This window comes from Scyliorhinus torazame, chromosome 11 (assembly GCF_047496885.1).
Source record: "Scyliorhinus torazame isolate Kashiwa2021f chromosome 11, sScyTor2.1, whole genome shotgun sequence".
In the NCBI taxonomy this organism is placed as follows: Eukaryota; Metazoa; Chordata; class Chondrichthyes; order Carcharhiniformes; family Scyliorhinidae; genus Scyliorhinus; species Scyliorhinus torazame.
The window spans coordinates 199,072,931-199,087,474 of NC_092717.1; the positions used below are offsets into that span (position 1 = coordinate 199,072,931).

Genomic DNA, 14,544 nt, shown 5'->3' on the forward strand with positions numbered 1-14,544 from the left:
GAACGTGTCAGGGTGCAGTATGATTGGAGGGGGGTCATGGTGTTTACCTTCGCATGACTGTATCAGGGGCTTTTCACTTGCATCCTTTTTGAAACTTGGACAACAATACACAAGATTACTGTTTCAGTCAAACAGTGAAATATGGAGACTTCCGGTGGCGGAAATGAGTGAGTGAGCCGCACATTCGGGGGCTCTCACTCCGGCGGGATTTGAGGACCTGGTTTCTTCCAGGTTTTGCGGGCCTGCGGAGCGCTGGAAAGACGGCCACAGAGGTGCTGAGGAACAGGCAGAACTGCATGGAACTGCGGGAGAGCAGAAAGCAGCGGAAACGGGAGAGGAAGGGACAAAGACAAGTTGCAGGGGAAGCTGACCCGGGAACAAAGCAGGCACTGGAAAACATGATGCAGGTGATAAAAAGCAGTTTTGAATCGTTGAAGCGGAATAACTTGGACCCACTTTAGAAGGCAGTGGATCAATTGAACCAGAGATTGGATGCCCAGGACGAAAAAGTTAAGGAGCTGGGAGAGGCGGTGGAGGAGCAGGTGGACGCGCAGACGATTGCTGCGCTAGAGGTCGACGGGCTGAAGGAGAGACAGAGAAGACTGCTGGACAGAGTAGAGGAGCTGGAAAATAGAGCCCATAGACAAAATCTGAGGATCATCGGCCTCCCGGAGGGGGCGGAGGGAGCTGATGCCATAGCGTTCGTGGCGGACCTGTTGATGCAGCTGATGGGGGCTGAAGCCTGTCCGCGACCGCCGGAGCTGGAGGGGGCACACAGAGTACAGGCGAGACAGGTGCATCCGGGGGGCCCCCCCGTCCGATGGTGATTAGGTTCCACAGGTTTGTGGAGAAGGAGCGGGTGCTGCAGTGGGCAAAGAGCGCTAAGAGCAGCACGTGGAATAACAGTGGCCTTCGCATTTACCAGGACCTAAGCCAGGAGGTGGCCAGGCGGCGAGCAGCCTTTAAACAAGTTAAGGAGGTGTTGTTCAAAAGGCACGTGAAGTATTGTCTGCTCTACCCGGCCCGTCTTTGGGTTACGCATCAGGGCCAACCCCACTACTTCTCTGAGCCCGAAGAAGCGATGGACTTTGTGAGGGATCAAGGGCTGGTCTCGAAAAAAGGTCCCATGGACGCTAGGGTCCGAGAATTACTGGTTGAAGGGACGCTTACTGTGCCTGGACTGCAGGTCGACTGTTTACTGCTTTAAAGGTGCCTCGTGTATTTTTTTTTTGTGGGCAGTTTTTGCCTGTGGGGGATGTGGGGGGGGGCAGGGGGGGTAATGGTCTTTTTCCTTGTATTGCGAAATTATATATTCCTTTTTTTTTCTTTTTGGTGCTGAGAAAGGGACGTGGGTTAACACTTTTCTGTGTACACAGCTGGAACTGTATTGTACCTGGAGCAGCCTCGCGGTGCTGTTTGATGTTTACATCTTGTTTGATCTTTCCCATCTTAGTGAGACTGCTCCAGTGCGTCGGAGTGGGGGATGGTGTGCTGGGGAGAGGGGAGATGAGGTCGGGGAAACAATGGGCGTGAGACAAGGGGGCGCCGGAGCGATGAGTCACCGGGCTAGCAGATTGGCTCGTCAAGGGAGTCAGGTGGGGGGGGGAGAATACAGCCAGTGAATGGCAGGGGTGGGGTTATCGGGAGATGTTGCGAGAGGGGGAGGGGGGGGAGTTTTTTGCTGACGTGGGGGGGATCTGAAGTAGGTAATGGATAGGAGGTCGGGGGTGGAGGCAGCCAAGAGGCGAGCCAGGAATGGCACGGTGCATGGGCTGGGGCGGGCCCAAGAAAGGTTCTGGCTGACCGGCGGGGTGGGGGTTGTGCCCCCCAACCAGGCTGATCACCTGGAATGTCAGGGGACTAAATGGGCCAGTTAAAAGGGCACGTGTGTTTGAGCATTTGCGGGCTCTAAAGGCGGACGTAATTATGTTGCAGGAGACACATCTAAAAGTGTCTGACCAGACTAGGCTAAGGAGGGGCTGGATCAGCCAGGTCGTGTATTCTAAGTCCAGGGGGGTAGCAATTATGATCAATAAGCGGGTTCAATTTGAGGCGGAGGGCGTAGTCGCAGACGGCGGGGGCAGATTCCTTATGGTAAGGGGCAAGTTGGAGGGGAGAAGAGTGGTGCTGGTGAACATATAAGCGCCGAACTGGGAGGACGTTGACTTTATCAAAAGAGTGCTGGGAAGATCCTGGACCTAGACTCACGTAAGTTGATAATGGGGGGGGGGACTTTAATACGGTCCTTGACCCGGGGCTGGACCGGTCATGTCCCAGAACGGGCAGACTCCCAGCAATGGCAAGGGAGCTGAAAGGGTTCATGGAGCAAATGGGGGCTGTGGACCCACGGAGAGCCAGACAGCCGACGGGAAGGGGCTACTCGTTTTATTCGCATGTTCATAAAGTATATTCTAGGATTGATTTTTTTATCTTGAGGAGGGACTGTGTAGGGGAGGTAAAGAATACGGAATACTCGGCAATCACTATCTCGGACCATGCCCCGCACTGGGTGGACCTGCAGGTCGGGGGGGGCGAAGTACCAATGCCCGCAATGGAGGTTAGACGTAGGACTGTTGTCGGAGGAGGGGATATGGGAGAGACTTCGGAAGTGTATGCAAAATTACTTACAGGTGAACGATACGGGGGAGGTTTCAGTAGCGACCCTGTGGGAGGCGCTGAAGGCAGCAGTGAGGCGGGAGCTGATCTCAATTCGGGCTCACAGGGTCGGGGCGGACAGAGCAGAAATGGACAGATTGGTTAGGGAAATTCACCGGATAGACGAAGAGCATGCGAAGAGGTCCTCCCCGGGGGAGGACCTACTCAGGGAGAGACGGAGATTGCAGGTGGAACTGGGGGTGCTATCCACGAGTAGGGCCGTGGAACAACTTAGGAAGGCGAGGGGAGTGGTGTATGATCATGGGGAGAAAGCCAGCAGATTGCTAGCGCAGCAACTCAGGAAGAGGGAGGCGGCCAGGGAAATAAGTAGAGTGGTTGATGGGGTGGGGAGCAGAGTGGAGGACCCGGCAGGACTGAATAAGGTATTTCGGGACTTCTATAGTAAGCTGTACACTTCAGAACCCCCGGAAGAGCTGGAGGCGATGAAAAGGTTCCTGGATGGACTAACCTTCCCAAAAGTAGGCAGGGGACTAGTGGACGGGCTGGGGGCCCCGATTAGAGCGGAGGAGGTATTGGGGGGCCTAAAGGCCATGCAGTCGGGGAAAGCCCCGGGATCGGATGGTCGAGTGAGGGAACCATGGTTGACAGGAGAGGTTGAATGTATTGTTAAGAGGAAAAAGGAGACTTATGTAAGGCTGAGGAAACAAGGTTCAGAGAGGGCATTGGAGGGATACAAGATAGCCAGGAGGGAACTGAAGAAAGGGATTAGGAGAGCTAAGAGAGGGCATGAACAATCTTTGGCGGGTAGGATCAAGGAAAACCCCAAGGCCTTTTACACATATGTGAGAAATATGAGAATGACTAGAGCGAGGGTAAGTCCGATCAAGGACAGTAGCGGGAGATTGTGTATTGAGTCTGAAGAGATAGGCGAGGTCTTGAACGAGTACTTTTCTTCTGTATTTACAAATGAGAGGGGCGATATTGTTGGAGAGGACAGTGTGAAACAGATTGGTAAGCTCGAGGAAATACTTGTTAGGAAGGAAGATGTGTTGGGCATTTTGAAAAACTTGAGGATAGACAAGTCCCCCGGGCCTGACGGGATATATCCAAGGATTCTATGGGAAGCAAGAGATGAAATTGCAGAGCCGTTGGCAATGATCTTTTCGTCCTCACTGTCAACAGGGGTGGTACCAGGGGATTGGAGAGTGGCGAATGTCGTACCCCTGTTCAAAAAAGGGACTAGGGATAACCCTGGGAATTACAGGCCAGTTAGTCTTACTTCGGTGGTAGGCAAAGTCATGGAAAGGGTACTGAAGGATAGGATTTCTGAGCATCTGGAAAGACACTGCTTGATTAGGGATAGTCAGCACGGATTTGTGAGGGGTAGGTCTTGCCTTACAAGTCTTATTGAATTCTTTGAAGAGGTGACCAAGCATGTGGATGAAGGTAAAGCAGTGGATGTAGTGTACATGGATTTTAGTAAGGCATTTGATAAGGTTCCCCATGATAGGCTTATGCAGAAAGTAAAGAGGCATGGGATAGTGGGAAATTTGGCCAGTTGGATAACGAACTGGCTAACCGATAGAAGTCAGAGAGTGGTGGTGGATGGCAAATATTCAGCCTGGATCCCAGTTACCAGTGGCGTACCGCAGGGATCAGTTCTGGGTCCTCTGCTGTTTGTGATTTTCATTAATGACTTGGATGAGAGAGTTGAAGGGTGGGTCAGTAAATTTGCAGACGATACGAAGATTGGTGGAGTTGTGGATAGTAAGGAGTGCTGTTGTCGGCTGCAAAGAGACATATATAGGATACAGAGCTGGGCTGAGAAGTGGCAGATGGAGTTTAACCCTGAAAAGTGTGAGGTTGTCCATTTTGGAAGGACAAATATGAATGCGGAATACAGGGTTAACGGTAGAGTTCTTGGCAATGTGGAGGAGCAGAGAGATCTTGGGGTCTATGTTCATACATCTTTGAAAGTTGCCACTCAAGTGGATAGAGCTGTGAAGAAGGCCTTTGGTGTGCTCGCGTTCATTAACAGAGGGATTGAATTTAAGAGCCGTGAGGTGATGATGCAGCTGTACAAAACTTTGGTAAGGCCACATTTGGAGTACTGTGTACAGTTCTGGTCGCCTCATTTTAGGAAGGATGTGGAAGCTTTGGAAAAGGTGCAAAGAAGATTTACCAGGATGTTGCCTGGAATGGAGAGTAGGTCTTACGAGGAAAGGTTGAGGGTGCTAGGCCTTTTCTCATTAGAACGGAGAAGGATGAGGGGCAACTTTAGGATAGAGGTTTATAAGATGATCAGGGGAATAGATAGAGTAGACAGTCAGAGACTTTTTCCCCGGGTGGAACAAACCATTACAAGGGGACATAAATTTAAGGTGAAAGGTGGAAGATATAGGAGGGATATCAGAGTTAGGTTCTTTACCCAGAGAGTAGTGGGGGCATGGAATGCACTGCCTGTGGAAGTAGTTGAGTCGGAAACATTAGGGACCTTCAAGCAGCTATTGGATAGGTATATGGATTACGGTAAAATGATATAGTGTAGATTTATTTGTTCTTAAGGGCAGCACGGTAGCATTGTGGATAGCACAATTGCTTCACAGCTCCAGGGTCCCAGGTTCGATTCCGGCTTGGGTCACTGTCTGTGCGGAGTCTGCACGTCCTCCCCGTGTCTGCGTGGGTTTCCTCCGGGTGCTCCGTTTTCCTCCCACAGTCCAAAGATGTGCAGGTTAGGTGAATTGGCCAATGATAAATTGCCCTTAATGTCCAAAATTGCCCTTGGTGTTGGGTGGAGGTGTTGAGTTTGGGTAGGGTGCTCTTTCCAAGAGCCGGTGCAGACTCAAGGGGCCGAATGGCCTCCTTCTGCACTGTAAATTCAATGATAATCTATGATTAATCTAGGACAAAGGTTCGGCACAACATCGTCGGCCTAAGGGCCTGTTCTGTGCTTTATTTTCTATGTTCTATGATACCCAGTAGTTTTACAAGACGTTCTCGGAGATAGTGGGACTGGTCCTGACAAGGGTTTTTAATGAGGCAAGGGACAGAGGGACCCTGCCACCGATGATGTCGCAAGCCACCATCTCGCTGATACTAAAGCGGGACAAGGACCCGGAATCCTGCGGGTCATACAGGCCAATCTCCCTGATCAATGTGGATGCCAAGCTCCTGGCCAAGGTCCTGGCGATTAGAATTGAGGACTGCGTACCGGAGGTGATTGGGGACGATCAGACAGGGTTTGTGAAAGGCAGGCAGCTGACAGCTAACTTGAGAAGATTGCTTAATGTGATCATGATGCCCCCGACGGGCAAGAAGGTGGAGGTAGTGGTGGCAATGGACGCTGAGAAGGCCTTCGACCGGGTGGAGTGGGGCTATTTGTGGGAGGTGCTTGGATGGTTTGGGTTCAGGGAGGGAATGGTTAATTGGGTCAGACTATTGTACTAGGCCCCAAAAGCTAGCGTTAGGACGAACAGGATAATGTCAGATTATTTCAGACTACACCGCGGGACCAGACAGGGGTGCCCACTCTCCCCGTTGCTGTTTGCGCTGGCCATAGAGCCGTTGGCAATGGCGTTGACAGCTACGAAGGGGAATGACTAGGGGTGGGTGGAGCATAGGGTCTCTCTCTATGCGGACAACCTGCTCCTGTACGTGTCGGACCCACTGGCCGGGATGGAAAATATACTGGAAACATTGAGGAAGTTCGGCCGGTTTTCAGGGTAAAACTTAAATATGGCCAAGAATGAGATGTTGGTGGTGCAGGCAAGGGGCCGGGAGAATAGACTGAAGGAGCTGCCATTTAGGCTGGTGGAGGAAAGTTTCCGGTACTTGGGGATACAGGTGGCACGAGACTGGGGCAGGTTGCATAAGTTAAATTTGACTGGGGTGGTGGAACAAATTAAGAGGGAGTTTCGGAGATGGGATGCACTCCCGCTGTCATTGGCAGGGAGCCATGATGTGGAGATGCCGGCGTTGGACTGGGGTGAGCACAGTAAGAAGTCTTACAACACCAGGTTAAAGTCCAACAGGTTTGTTTCAAACACCAGCTTTCGGAGCGCTGCTCCTTCCTCATTCACCTGAGGAAGGAGCAGTGCTCTGAAAGCTAGTGTTTGAAACAAACCTGTTGGACTTTAACCTGGTGTTGTAAGACTTCTTATTGGCAGGGGGGGGGGGAGAGGGGGAAGATTAGGGTAGAGTAGGAGGGATAAATAGGCGGGTAGTGTCTAGGGGAGAGGAGCGGGCATGTGCAGTATGGTTTGATTGAAGTAGTGGTTCTATATTGATAGTTTTATATTGATGTTTGCACATTTCTGTTAGCTGTAACTGTTTACAATGCCAAAACAATACCTCAATAAAATTGTTGGTTGAAAAAAAAACAATGAATAATTATTCCTTAAGAAAATAACGTTTTGGAATACTGTATTTGAGTAATTTAAAACAATGCATGTATTACACATTTGGGGGAAGCTCTGCACTTGGGCTGTCCAAAATTATCTTTTTATACTAATTAGTAAGATTAATAGAAACATAGAATCTGCACAGTATGGAAGGAGGCCATTTGGCCATCGAGTCTGTACCGACCCTACCCCTATAACCCCGTAAACACATCTTTGGACTGTGGGAGGAAACCCGAGCACCTAAAGGAAATCCACGCAGACACGGGGAGAACGTGCAAACTCCACACAGACAGTCAACTAAGGCCAGAATTGAACCCATGTCCCTGGCGCTGTGAGGCAGCAGTGCTAAACAGTGTGCCACTGTGCTGACCATTATTGTTGTCCCAGCATCATTGTCCCATTATTTTATCAGGTGACTCAAGGAAATTTGATGAACTTTGGTCTTTTTCCATCTACCATTTCCTACATTCCTACGTAAATTCAATAGCATAGCGTAACCTACATGACAAGTCTCTGTATTCAGGCTTAGTGCTGACTTGCATATTGGTTTCTTTGTTATTCCACAGCTATTAACTGTCAGCGGACCTTTCCAGTCATGGACTCCCATAGTTGATGGGATTTACCTGCAGGAAACTCCCCTCGCGACCCTAAGTAGTGGCCGTCATCAAAAGGTGGACTTACTGATCGGGAGCGCAGAGGAGGACGGACTTGTTAGAAGAGCAAAAGCAATCAAGGTAGGCTGGTCGCAGTAAATGTTTTAAGAATGCTGGAAAGTACTGTTTGTTGCTGAACGATTGGCCCCGTGTGGGTTGAAACAATATTGATCAGATAATAAGGTATTGTGGTTCAGTTAGTCAATTCACTGTCAAGAGTGTGCCTGATTCCTACAGACCAGGAATTCTCCAAATTAACATTGAGTTAGTTAGTCAGCAGAGTTGGAAATCAAAGTCTTACAACTGACCTTGGCCGTGATAGTCCAAGTAGGAAAGATCAGCTAAGTTCCTATTCCTGCTAGCCAGCCAGTGATTCCTACTGTGCCTGTGTGTCTCTTTGTCCTTCTGTTTTTATATACTTGTGTGAATATTGGATTGGATTGGATTGGATTTGTTTATTGTCACGTGTACCGAGGTACAGTGAAAAGTATTTTTCTGCGAGCAGCTCAACAGATCATTAAGTACATGGGAAGAAAAGAAAATACATAATAGGGCAACACAAGATATACAATGTAATCATGTTAGTTATAGAATTAATTTTTAAAAGATTAGAACGAGTATAAGTTAAGCAAAAAGTGGATCTGTTGGGGAGAGCTCTCAGAGTCACCTCGCTCCGGCGCCATCTTGTGAAGGAGAGTATAGGCAGTGTGAATCAGTATCTTTTGGAAAACATGATGCAGCTATTAGAACAATCAGAATCAGTCCTTCCATGGATCATGCACAAGCTAAACTGCCATGGACCCTATCCCTTCGTTAATCACTATACCAAAAGTGATTTAGTGACATCTACCAGTCTCACAATCAACAGTGAGAGCAATTGTCCCCTCTCATAGTTGTCTAATTTTCCATGTCTCTGCACGCTGAAGGAACTTGGGATTGTTTGCAGCTGTAAAAGAAAATCATTGATTCAGTTCAAGATTTGATAAAATCATATTCAAAGCTCAAAGCAATTGGTAACTTCCAGCGATTTATGCCCTACTCCCTCTATTCCTTCTCTCTCTTCATTCCTTTGACTCCACTAATTAACTCTCTTTGCTTCAGACTTTAATTTTGCTGCTCTCTCTGCAACTTTGTTCAGCTGCCTACTTGTTACCCCAAATCACACTGTATCAGCTAAAATGCTCACAATTAGGAGCTCAAAAGGAGTTCAGGGCAGACAATCTGCAATAGTGTTGTTTGACCATGACTCCCCACTTGAAGGACTGAATTGAGCCTATAGTTTCTCAGTAAACTCACAACTCACCTATCCCCTCCCCCATAAATGCTCCCCCCCTCCTTCAATGTCTTTACCAATCTCCTGACGTTTCTCTAGGCAGCCCCTCCATCCAGTCTCCTTTGAGTTCCTTGAATTAACAGGCTCCTTGTGCTTAATTTGGACAATGGATGGTAGTTGGAGAAAGTACGGCCCTAAAACTTAGAGATGGGCTATTAGTGAACAATGACTAACCTGTTGATTTAAATTCCTCTAACCGCTAAATGGGGCACAATCACTTGCAACTTTTATTGTACGTGTAATCACAATTCTCCACTTTTGGCCTTAAGCTTTAGAAAATAAATAGACTTTACTTTTATCTCCCTCATTCAAACTGGAGGGATTCAGCCGAGTCTTACATCCTGGGCTGGTTGCCTGATAATAATTTCAGTTGTGGAATTGGAAGTCTCCTCAAATCACCGTTTGTCAATTTGGCTTTTCATAGCTGCTAGCTTTCAGATCCTGTGGAGAAACATATGTATTGGTTGTGAACAACACAGAGGCACTAGACTAGCTCATTAAAGGAAGGCTTTGATGCTTTATAAGCTGGAGTTTACAGATGCTTGCTCAGCAAGGTGCTGATAAAATCCTTCCTGTCAGAAGCAAGCACACGCAATACGATGTGTTCTGTATTAGTGCCAGGAAATGGCAGCCCTTTTGGGTCACAGGAAGCATCTAAATAATCTCCATTATCATTCTGTCAAGAAATAAGTGAACCACAGAAAGACTGCTATGTTGACATTGCCATACCGTTGCCATTGTGACATATGATAAGTCAAATTGCCCCATTTGTGTAAAACCTGCCAAGAGTTTGCATCCTACAGGGAGGGAAGTAAAATTCAAACACCAAGTCAGCAGGGGATTTTTCTTGCTCGCCTTCTTTTAACTGGCACAGGAGCTGCATTGGCACAGCATTAGAGGCAGGTTGCACGCCAACTTTGTTAGACTTCAGGAGGTATTACCAAATTCTCACAAACTGTTGATGAGAAAGCAGACAGAACAAGAGAGTTAAGGTTGCAGGCTTCCCCATGGTACAAAGTCCCATTCTTGTCACACACATTGCTTTGCAGGCACTACGTATCAACTCTGCCATCTACCAGAACCCAAAATGTCTCATTAGCGTGTGACCATATGCAATGCATTGTGCAAGTTTATGCTCAATACCCTGGAAGCAATCATGATGCTTCATTCCGCTGCAGTACACTGTGTCAGCCACCAAGTTAAAACAAAGGGTGATTATTGAATGACTAGGCTTACCTACTGTGACATGGCTTGAGGTTCCAGTTCGCAATTCATGCACACATGTGCAACACGCATACAATGAGAGTTATTCTGCCACAAGAAATGTGATAGAGCAGACCACTGGGGTGATAAAGCAATGATGCCATTACCTCAACTGCTCTTGAGTAGCTTTGTAGTATATTGCTGAGCTGGCCTCAAGATTCATTGTGGTATGATGCATGGCGCACAACTTAGACATCAGGAGGGAATAATCCATCAGACTGAGGAGCAGGAATATGAGGAGGAAGAAGAAGAAGAAGAGGAGGACTTGAAAGAGGAGAAGGCAGAAGAGGAACAATAAGAAGGGAGCTGAAATATGGGCAGCCCCTTTCTGACTGAGCTGTATGTGAAGAACTCATTCAAGAGCGATAATCTCAACTCTAACACAATCCTTACTTGAAATATGCCATTGACCATTACATCGTCCTCTTAGCCACAATGCAAAAACAAAACCCCAACTCACAATAAACCATGAAAACCAAATTTATAATTCAAACCATACCATACTGCTTTCAAATTTAAAGTGCATTCCCTCAGAGCCTACCTTCCGTGTGTCTTTGCCTGTCCTGGTGCTTCAGCACAGTGCTACCCTGATTGGGTTTAGAGGACAACCTCAAGCAGCTCTGAATCTAGAAGACCCAGATAGATCCTGCCCCATCTGTGGATGGGCCTCAGCAGTCTGGGATTGCTGACTGACGAACAAAAGCGAGAAGTAGCAATGATGGAGGACAAATACTACCTGCCTGAGAGAGGACAGCACTCCTGAGTGCACTCCTATCTAGTTAATCTTGGCAACCGTTTGCTGTGACACTCTGCAAGCTCCTTTAACACTGGTAGCCACAGCCAAGGTGGCAGAATTCTGAGCTTGCATGACTTCCATTCCAGCACCTAGACTTTTGGTGGGGGCTGCTTGTGCTGCAATGGAAACTGAAACATTAGCCATGAGACGCTGCATCATGAAATTCTATGCTGGAAAGAATTTGACTCCAAGTTCTGCACAAAGTTCTGTGCAATCTGATGCCAGGCTCCTCCACGTTGCTTGACATTGAATACAATCTTTCTGGCAGGCTTCCCAATGCGACAAGCATTGCACCATCTCTGTTCTTCTATAGTCTAGTTGGCTGCATTGAATAGGCATGCAGTTAACATGCATTGCAGTTCACGCAATTGAGGGGATTGCCTCATTTGGCCCCCAGTCGTCCTTAATTAAATAAAATTCTTACTGGTGCAAACATTCTGATAGACCAAAAGACATTTACTTATGGATAATATGTAAATAATAGAGTTTTAATCCTGGCAAATAACATTCCCTTAATTATTCGGTTTCCAGTACCCAGCAGGCAAATGCAGCAAGGTTAACAGTTACATTGATCCTTTGATATAAAGTATGTTTTTGTTCATTCTCACTAGATGAGAGCTTTAATAGGCTGCAGCATAAAAGTTTGCAAATAGCTCATTATCTTTTATGAGCCACAGCTCATGCAAATTGTCATTCAATTATAACATACTCGGAACAGTAAGAAGAGTTCAGGAAAAGTGGGCCACATCTTCTGGTATACGGATGGTCGTACCCGGAGTTATCCCCGAAGATGTGCTGGCGGGCTCCTCAGGTGCCCCCACGCGGTGACTAAATGTGAATTTCCCAGGAAATTTCAGCATCCTTTGGGCAATTCCCCAGCATCTAGAAACCTCCAAAACCTGGGCTTAAAGGTGGAGATTTCAGGTGGTTCCGACTCACTTTGCAAATATTTTCTCAGGAAAGGTTAGAAGGATTAAAATCACTTCTATCTCTTTCCTACTGACCCTGCCCCCACACTCCATGAACCATCCCCCGATCCTCTGAATACCTAAATCGACTATCCCAACTCCCCTCTTGATGCCCCCCAACTGCCCTCCAACTGCTGCCAATTACCCTCCTGACCCCCCAAACCCTAACTAGCCCCTCGACTACCTCTCACTACCCTATCCTATGATTCACCCTAACCCCCACCCATTTACCTCCCACACTTACCTTCTCTCCGTAGCTTCAGAAAGTAGCATTTAAACAAAGGGACATTTACACTCACCAGAATGCTAGTGCCCCAAAAAAGGGGGCATGACTTGGTTTCTCCCTCCCTCCTGCAGTATGAGGGAAGGACTCCAAGAGCAGGTGTACTCCACATTTCTCAAGATGCCGAGTTCAGAAGCCCAGGCGAGGAATGTGCAACTCCAGTGCTAGGCAAGTAAATATGATCAGAGTGTTCATCCAACGGTGATTGCCACACCTTGGAAGATTCAGCTCACTGATCCCAAGCCGACAAACTAACTTCTCATAGTATTGGTCACCTTATTTAAGGAAGGATTCAAATAGGTTGGAATAGAGGGTTTACCAGACTAATATCTGGAATGAGTGAGTTGTCTTATGAAGAAAGGTTGGACAGGCTAGGCTTGTATCCACTGGAGTTCAGAAGAGTAAGAGGTGACTTGAGTGAAACATGTAACAACCTGAGGGACCTTGACAGGGTTGATGTGGAGAGGATGTTTCCTCTTGTGGGAGAATCTAGAACTAGGGGTTCAAAAATAAGAGATCACTCATTTAAAATGGAGATGAGGTGAAATGTTTTCTCTTAAAGGGCTGTGTGACTTTGGAACTCTCTTCTTGAAAAGGCGGTGGAAGCAGAGTCTTTGAATATTTTTAAGGCAGAGGTGGATAGATGCTTGCTAAGCAAGAGATTGATTGGTTATCAGGGATAGGCAGGATGCAGATTTAAGCTTACTATCAGATCAGCTTATGACCTTATTAAATAGCAAAACAGGTTTGAGGGGCTGAATGGCCTTGTTCATATCCTCACCATACTCTTCAATCTCTTCTTTCTCTCCAAAACCTTGTTATGCGTTTCTATAAACTGGGTTCACAGCATAGCACTTGATGCAAGACTGACCAGAGCATATTTTGGGAATTTAGTACTTCTTACATTATTAACCTTAAAATGGTACAAAGTGCTTTGATATTTGCAACAGAATGCCTGATATGTTGAAGTTGTGTGCTGGGAGAACTCATTCTTAATATTTAACCATAATTTGCTCTTTCTGCCCACTTTTCTGATTGAGTATTCCGATTGAATATCTTTGGTAACTTGATTTCACAAATCCCTGTGCTGAAATGTTTTCTCAGGCTTCCCTTCTTATTAATCATTTTTACCTATTTTTGGAACCTTTGTCCATAGCGAACAGTTAATCTGGATCTGTAACCAGTTCAACTCAAAAAATTTGAATCTCCTTTTTGGGTTTTCCCAATTATCCAACACAAATGCAGTGGAAGATGCTGTAAATTCCACAGAATAGTTGAAGTACCATTATGGTGTTTTGCAGAATTACCACTGATCTTTCAACTGAAGTTACAGCAGACAATCAAGAGAATCCACAAAAAATCATATGGCAAAACACCTCCTATACCATAGAAAGCAAGTCTAATTCATTACCTTTGAAACGTAAATCCAGTTCCCGATATCCAAAAATATTTTCATTACTTAGTTCTGCATTTAAATGCAGTAATGACTCGGATCTCTAGACATACGACTCAAGATGTGGTCAGGATCCTGCGGAGTACTCGACGCACTGACCTCCATGGGAATTGTGTGGGAAGTTTGCATTTCCCTGCAATTCCCCTGCTCCCAGGGAACTTCCATGAATGTCTCTGACTCTGAGTTGGCGTCAGAGACTTTGGGCACACCAGCGATCCTAACCTGGATAATAACACAGCAAATGCTACACAGGAAATTCCTCGCCGAACTCCTAAATAACTATAGAACCAACCCGCCACTGACCCTACTGACCGACTGAAACAACCACCCCCCACTCCGATTATAATCCCAACACCATGACCTGACCCAACCCTACAACCCCTATAAAACCACCAACTACCCCTTGACCCTGCAACACAGCACAACTATGCCACGAGCAACCTGACTAATCCCCCCCACCCCCAACTAGATATGACAACCCCTCCCATTCCAACCATATTAATTCCTGGGTCACCTACTCTCTTACACGCCTACCCTCTCACCCTTGACCCACTCACCCATCAACTCACCTCAACCAACCACTTATCCATGCACCCACCTACCCATGCATGCACCTGCCCACCTCACCCACCTACCAGTCAGCCCTGCCACCTTACATACCTGCCATCTACCCACCTGCTACCCAACCAACATGCCAGCCTACCATACTACCGCCTGGCACCTCACCCACCTCCATACTACCGCCTGGCACCTCACCCACCTATCCAGTCACTCACCAC

General features: G+C 47.2%; 1 protein-coding gene across 1 annotated transcript in view; it reads left to right on the top strand.

The window, feature by feature from the left end:
- tg (thyroglobulin) overlaps positions 1-14,544 on the top strand; it is a 613,433-nt gene that overhangs the window by 427,267 nt on the left and 171,622 nt on the right. The window contains exon 45 of the mRNA XM_072468601.1: positions 7,583-7,750. Within this exon, the coding sequence (XP_072324702.1) occupies positions 7,583-7,750 (168 nt within the window). The remainder of the gene's footprint in view (positions 1-7,582; positions 7,751-14,544) is intronic.